We start from the raw sequence: 7833 nt of genomic DNA, 5'->3' as shown, positions 1-7833 counted from the left end.
GAGTTCTTACAACGAATATTTAAAAAATGTTGGATTCCTAAACTGCCTCTAAATACCAGTCATTCTTTAAATGCAAATATTTGTATGATAGAAGAATTGAAAAAAGAATAAGCTAGTGATTTACTATTCTTTTGAGCAATCATTACTATCTATTTCCATTTCTGCATAATTGTACTGTAAAATCACAATAAAATTTAGCATGCATTTTGTTTGCAATTTATTTTATACAAACTTAATTAGTCTGTATAAAATAAATTCTTTTAAAATAAAATATTTCATTGAAATTTAAAACTGACTGTATTTTTGTATTTTAGTGGGTTGGACCAGGGCACACTAAAACTGATCAAGTACAGCAAGCAGAAGATGGCAAAACAGAATTATCGCTCATTCATTTTAAGGTAGGCATTTCTGAAAATATTTAAGAAATATTTTCTTAATTTTACTGTTTCAAAAGTACTTACATATATCCTCTATGCGTTTCATGTTACAAAGGTATTATTTGATTAGATTAGTAGGAAAAAATCAAATTACATTTTTAAAAATTTCAAAAAATTATCTCTGGAATGCATAAAAACTTTATATAGTTCTTACAAAAGGCTATTTTTGCAGTGAGAATTCCTTTATTTACTTATTTGGCAGAATGAACAAATGCATTTAGCAGAATGCATCTGACCATAACATCTTTTTACACCCAAATATTTGAATAATTTTTTCTTAATATCTGTTACTGAGCCATGGCGGCTTAGGGGATGTTTGCCTCCTAATGAGGTAAACCAGGTTTGAATCCCAGAGATGGCTGGTCGTTACGAATTCTGCATCCGGGTTGCATCTACCACAGTGTTGACGTAAAAATGTCCACAGTGGTAGATCGGATCATGGGTTAAAGTCCCCTTGCTGTCAAACTAGCTGTAGGAGCTTTTTGTGGTTATGCTGGTTAGTTTAATCTAAAAGTCCTCCACAAAAGCAAATTTCTCCCAATACTTGATCCAGAAATTCCCCTGTCTTCTGTATTAGGATCAAAATTACGAGGATAAACTCAAATTTGGATGGGCTGTTCAGCGATGATTATAAAATAAAATATCTGTTACTATAAAAGTGTTACTATTCTGTCCATAGATTTCCAGCTTATCGAGAAAATATTTTTTTATTAATGTTTAAAATTTTTCACCTTCGTAAGATTGAAACAATAGCTTTTAATTTCAATCAAAATTTAATTTAAAAGTTATTCTTCAAAAAAACAAGTCAATGACGTTATAACACACTTAATCATCAGCTCCATTTCTTAGCTTTTGAAAACTTAATATGTTAAACTCGTGAATCATCTACAAAGTGTATTGAAATGATGTATCTTATCTATTCTATTTTAATTGTTTCATGAAATTTTTTAGTGTCTTGAGTAATTTTTTGAGGAAAAAAAACCTTATTAAATTTGCCAATCATGAAGTTTTATATGTTTGAATTGAAAGGCTATTCACTTAATTATTATTTTTAGAACATGGCAAATCTTGTATAGTAGAGATTCTTTTTCGATCAATGTCTTTGAGTTGGTTTGCTCAGAAATAGAGATTTTTCCTCCCTATTTCAGTGATGGCTGAATGGTATAAATTCTGCCCATGTCCGGTTCTGTCCAAGATTCTAACCTATAATATCCTCAGTGGTAAACAGATCATAAGTTAAAATCTCTCATCACAGAGCTAACCATGAGAGTTTTTCATGATATTCCTTTCTTCATGTAATGCAAATGCTAGTCTAAATCGAAAAGTGCTCCACGAAAGCTACCTCGAGGAAATCTACCTTCTGGAATTGGTTCAAATTCCAAAGCTACAGAATTGAACATAGCCAGCTGTCAACCCAAAAATGTGTCTGCTGTTGAATGCCTGTTATAATATAAAAGAAATTATCTTTGTACAGTTCAGTTAAAATAATTTTCAATCCTCTTAGTAATTTATTAGTCACATAATTTTTGAAATGCTGAACTGAGGTATCATATACACATTACTTTTTTATAATTTTGTTTAGCTGCATTTGATATAATCAGAATTCTTATTTCATGAAAAACATTAAGCTTTAATTAAATATTGAATTCAATTACATATTGAACTCAATAAATAATGAGATTTTGAATATAGTTCATGCTTTATTTATTTATTTTTTGTTGTTGTTTTATTGCTCCTTTTAAGGTTTCTTATTTTTCCTCTATCCAAGGCTGTTTTTCGAAGGCTCCGTGTTAATATTAAATTATGTTTTTTGTGAATAATGTGCTATTTCTATAACTGCTGTAAGTTTGCAATTGTTACTCAAGACTGTTAGGTCAAGTTTAACCTATCTAAAGACAGCGCTGTCTATGCTTATTTTGAAAATGGATCAAAACATCAATATGGAGAAAAGCAACAGTTTTGTGAAAATAAAAAGCGTTTGTCATCATATTTTTTTAATATTTATGAACTTATAACAGAGGTTTTGATAATTTTCATCGAAGTGGGAAAATATCGCCTAGTTATCGAGTTTTAAAAAAGTTTAATAACTTATGAAATATTTAAGTTATTTGTCTGTTCTAAAGTCCACATAATTCTTCACAGCAAGATTATATGCATAATTTAAAATCGTAGCTTTGCTTCAAGTGTAAGGCACTTACCTGGTTATCATGTTTTTGGGTTAAAGACCTCAATTATGTTAAGTTCATTAATTAAAATTTCCTCTAATCTTTAGATGATGAATCCACATTGGGTACCACCTGATCCTTCAAATAGATTCTTTGATGAATTCAAGGAACAAGGTGAGTTATTTTTTTTTTTAAATAAGAGATGTCTTTTAAAATCTTTTACTTATTGTTTCACTCTTGTTTTATATTTTTATCAGTTATTACTGCACGAGCTGCACCTGGGCAGATGAATGCATACTATAGTTCACTCAATTCACTCACCACAATGGGGTCTAAAGTAAGTGTTTTGCCTCATCTTATTTGTTGTATTTCAATTTTCTTACTCTTTCAGTTGGGAAAAAAAATCGAAGTTAAATAAGACTTTTAAATTGATTAAGAGTTTTCAAATCATAAAAACTTTTAGACTTACAATCCTTGCAAATGCTTAAATAGTGAAAAATAAATAAATAAAAATATTTTTTTGTTTAGTTAAGAATTTTAATCAAACTGGAAACCAACTTATATTGAATTTTTAAAAGGTGAGCAAAAACATGCTGCTTAGCATTTTAAAAAGGTGCTTAAATGTGCTTATTTTCGTTTTTTAACAGCCCTTGAAGGTGCTTTTTTGAAAAGTGCTTAATATTCCATTTTCGAAAATGAGAATTTTTTCTTTACTATGTTGATTTTCGCCACGTATTATGCAAAAACATGGTTTTCACATAGTTCAATTCAACTTTTTCACAATTCATTCAACTACAATCCATTCTGGCATTGTCGGTCTGTAGCGTATGAAAAGGCCAATCATTTTACATGTTTGATTAAATACTTGCAAGTCCTCTTGTGCATCTACTTAACTGGGTTCTGTGAGATTCTAGCACTCTCATGTGCAACTCTGCTGCATTTTGCAAGATATTCGCCATTTCAGGCTTAATTTTGCACTCTAAAATCTTTCAATCTTTTTATGTTGGCTAATATAACCACAAAAAAAGAGTTCTTTGTCAGAAACTAGTTATTTTATCATGATCATGTTATATCTTTTAAAAATTATTTTGCATTTTGTTAATGTATATAATGCTTAAAAATATTTTTTGAGTGCTTAAAAAGTACTCAAAAGGTGCATATTTTTTTGTTGAAAAATTTGGCTACGCACCCTGGGAAGAAAAAAAAAACTATTATGAACTATGTGTAGAAATCATGATTTTTACAAGCTATCTAATTACAAAAATTTATATCTCAAAGTTTGCTAGTAAGTTGTAAGAAGAAATTTCTTCGAAAAATAAAAAAAAATTTCCCCAAATTCCAAAAAGTAGAGATTAGCTCCTTATTATAACTCACTCAACTGGTTTTCATAAAAGATTGGCAAGTGAACTGATTACAAAATTTTTATTAGATTGCTTTGTGTTTATTAGGATGGTATCTTGTGATCAAAATTTTTAACCTTTTCCTGTTCTGTGTCTGATGACAATACAAGTTTTAAAATATCCTATTCCTGTCTAGCTAGTGTGCTCAAATTTTATCTGGAGTTCTTTGTTTTATACGGGTTACAATTGTTTTCCAAAAGGTGTAATCAAAATTTAACGCCAACTCAAATTTTGATCATTTTCTAAAATAAGTGAATTAATTCACAAGAAAAACTAACAAAAGAATGAAAATTATTAAACAATATAAAAATTTTGAAAACTGCGTTTTTCAGATATACTAAAAACAATGAAACAATTTTTGTTAGTCGAAAATGTAAAATGCTCAGCGCTTTACTTTCATAATAAACTTTTATCATTATCGGAAATTCCTCCCTTACATCCTTCTAAAGATTTGGTCTGAAAAAAGAAAACTATCTTCTCCATTTTAGTCTATTTGAAAAACATTGTTTTCTAAAATATTTTCTTGTTCAGCTGCCGTAAAGCAGTAATAATGTCTGACCTGTGAATTTGTCAACCAAATTCACAGGTTTTACTGATTTCATTTATCATAGTTTTTTATATCCTGTAACCATGATTGTTGTTTTTGTAGTATGCCAGTCTTGTAAATAGCATCCATCAATCCCAACATCTTCCAGCAGGGAGCACCAGCATGACGTTGTCTTCATACAATAAAGATCATTTGAGAATGAAGGGTGGACTGAGCCATGCAGAAGGCCCACCTTATCTTGTGCAGGACGCCCTGCCTAGGTAAGTCATGATTGGTTTAATGGAATTTATTGATTCCACTGAAAATTGCTTTGGTTATTTTGTGATGCACTGACTAATATTGCCCAAAATTATAAGAGAGGAATTAAAAAATTTTCATTGCTGGTTCAGAAAACCAGCAACTAAAAGATTCCTATCACCCTTACACATTTTCCCTAATCCGTTCACATGCCTTTTTTACATTAAACAATGATTAAAAATTTATGAAACATTATTTTTCTTATAAGAATATTTTTATAGAACACTACAATAATTCTACTGCTGAAAATTGTATGTTGTAATGGAAAAGTCAGGGACATTAGTTTCTGAACTGGAATAGTCACCCTGTTTAGAATTATCTTTTTCAACTTTGTTATGCAATAAAAGTAGTGTGGACTCTCGAATTAGTTTAAAAAAAATTGAGGCTCACTACCTACCAGAAATACAAGTAAAATATATAATATCAAAGAGATATCTATTTAATAATCAATTGGTTGGACTAGTAAATTGTTTGAAGAAGAAACTGGTATCCGTCTCCAAGATTTATCTTGGTTTAGATTCTCAACCAGCGTCCAGAGCCAGGCACCATGCTAAATGTAACTCTCATATAGGCCATGGCTCGTGGTTTGGCTTCTGCTGCTATAACATTAAGGAATTAAAGTATGTTGCTTGTAAATGATTTAACATCCTATTAAAAATTTAATAAATTCTTATGTCGTAACCATGTAAAATGTTAAATGTGTACCTAGAAATACTCCAAAATATATGAGTAAAAAATTTGCAACTTTCTTACTTTTTATTCATTTGGCTTCATCTAGCAAAAAAGGTAGTGCGTTCGGAACCTCAAAATCACTTAAAATAGCCTCAGCACAATGAACATACCAAAGACATGTAGTAAATAGCAATTTCTTTTCTTTTTTCTTTTCATGACAACTTCATTTATTTCATTGGGTATTTTTATCATCACATCATTTAAAAACACAAGAATTTACTTATCTTGCATATATTAGATTTTAATTTGTGTCAAAGTTTAAAAGATAATTCACAATCTATCTATTGTTTAGAATTCCAGTTGAAACTTTTAAGTTGTGATTATCTAGGAAAAGTATAGAATATGTAAGGTGCATATGCTTTTTTAGTGGATCATTATACTCTTTGTAAATAGGATAGGCCTCTCATGATTATACGATTTTTCCCACTCTCTACCGTTTTCTCTTCTCTGTTACCATAATTACAATAAATCTTGCTTTTTCCTACAGCAGTACATGTTAATAGAAAGGGGGAATATACTGGCGTTTGAAAAAGGAAATATTTACAATTTATGTGGTAACGTAAAGGGAAAGAGTGATGAAAATCGCATAACTTTGAGAAGCCTATTTTATTTACAAAGAGCAGATTTTATTTGCAGTAGTGCCAAAACAATAGTGGTAGGTGTCAAATTACCTTTTAATTTTAGTAATGTACTAGTTTTTTTTATATATTTTAGCTCATAGCCTTTCATGTTCTTTAATCATTAGGTACTGGTTCTAAATTGTTTGACATTGTTCTTAAATTATTTTTAATTTGATTTACTCTTGTTATATGGTCTACATATAATTAGAATATTTTTTTCTGAATTGATTTCATATTTTAATCATGACACATACATTGAATTTCTGTTTATAGTTTTATCCAATTCTGTATATTAAAATATGTATGTAGTCAATTCTGTGCATTAAAAAAAATTTTCTAGATTAAAATTTAGTAAAAAATGTATTAAAACTTGGTTGATTTTTTTTACATATATAATAAATTCTCTGCAAAAACTTAATTCAAAATCTATAATTTTTCAATTGTAACTGATTTTTTAATAATAAATTTTTTATATTTGTATTTTACAGTTTGACTACAAATGAAATAGATGTTCATTCAGTGCAAGAATTGAATCCCATGGAACTTCGAGCTGCCGATATGAGTCTTAGTGCTTTATTCTTACATGAGGTGTGTATATAATTGTTTTATAAACTTCTAATGAGTCGATTTCTATTTTGAAAATGGATTTCTTGAATTCAAGTAAGACTTTGCTTACTTTTTAATGGTGCCATCTTTTAACCTAAGCACTTGCAGAATTTTAATCAACTTATAGATTAGAATTAATGTTTAGCAAATATAAGTTTCTTTGGATTTTCAACAAAAATGGATTTGTTATGTTAAAGGAAAAAATTATTCAATGTAAAGGCGATAATTTTGCTAAAAAAAATAAACTATAGACTTAATATTTAATGAGTTAATAAGCTAGCAATGACAAATGCAACAGTATGTTAAGCTTTTTTTTTCCCTCTTATGATTTGCATTGAAAAGTTTTTGTGTTTCTTCATATGTGGTTTTTTTTATTTTTGCATTTACAATGTTTGTTTATTTAGGTACACGATAGATACATTGATTCAGCAAGAACTCAAAATAATCAATCTCAGCCTATTCTCCAGAATGTGGAAAATGGCAACGAAGAAGATCCTTTGTTGGATATACGAAGGTAAATAAATATACAAAGTATTTTTGTTGACTTTTAATTGTTAGTTTTTTTCTTTTTCTTAAATTAAGAGATTATATTACTTGTATCACATCGTATTTGTATTGTGAATTATTGTATTCTCTTCTGTGATTTTGTGTTAAATATTATCATTCTTTTATAATATTTGCAACAGAGTTGCAAAACCTATGTCCTACAGACCAGAGGTGGCTATTCAAGTACTTAGAAAAGGCACATTGAAAGTTAATAATTTCTTTATTTAATAATACAGTGAAACCTCCAGAAAAGACCTCTGTGTAGCCATCTCCTCTATTTACGACCACTTTTGGGAGGCACAGATTTTTTTTCATAGACTTTGTGTTGAAGAAAACCTTTAGGAGAGACCATCAAAGTTTCTCCCAACGACCTGGCAAACCTCTGCATCAAGTGCGGGAAAGGTCAAATAAGGAAATATGAAAAAATATCAAAATAAAAAATATTAGCAAAACAAATAAATAGATTCAAATGTAAACTAAAGG

At 29.2% G+C, this 7833-nt stretch overlaps 1 protein-coding gene across 2 annotated transcripts in view; it reads left to right on the top strand.

Moving 5' to 3' along the window:
• Nucleotides 1-7833, top strand: part of LOC107445704 (autophagy-related protein 9) — a 40962-nt gene that overhangs the window by 28309 nt on the left and 4820 nt on the right. For both annotated transcript variants that reach the window (XM_071187370.1, XM_071187348.1), the window contains exons 16-21: nucleotides 315-398; nucleotides 2710-2776; nucleotides 2860-2939; nucleotides 4652-4809; nucleotides 6687-6786; nucleotides 7209-7318. In XM_071187370.1, the coding sequence (XP_071043471.1) occupies nucleotides 315-398; nucleotides 2710-2776; nucleotides 2860-2939; nucleotides 4652-4809; nucleotides 6687-6786; nucleotides 7209-7318 (599 nt within the window). The remainder of the gene's footprint in view (nucleotides 1-314; nucleotides 399-2709; nucleotides 2777-2859; nucleotides 2940-4651; nucleotides 4810-6686; nucleotides 6787-7208; nucleotides 7319-7833) is intronic.

The sequence above is a fragment of the Parasteatoda tepidariorum genome, chromosome 1, assembly GCF_043381705.1.
Source record: "Parasteatoda tepidariorum isolate YZ-2023 chromosome 1, CAS_Ptep_4.0, whole genome shotgun sequence".
In the NCBI taxonomy this organism is placed as follows: Eukaryota; Metazoa; Arthropoda; class Arachnida; order Araneae; family Theridiidae; genus Parasteatoda; species Parasteatoda tepidariorum.
This window is presented reverse-complemented; position numbering and strand designations above follow the sequence as displayed.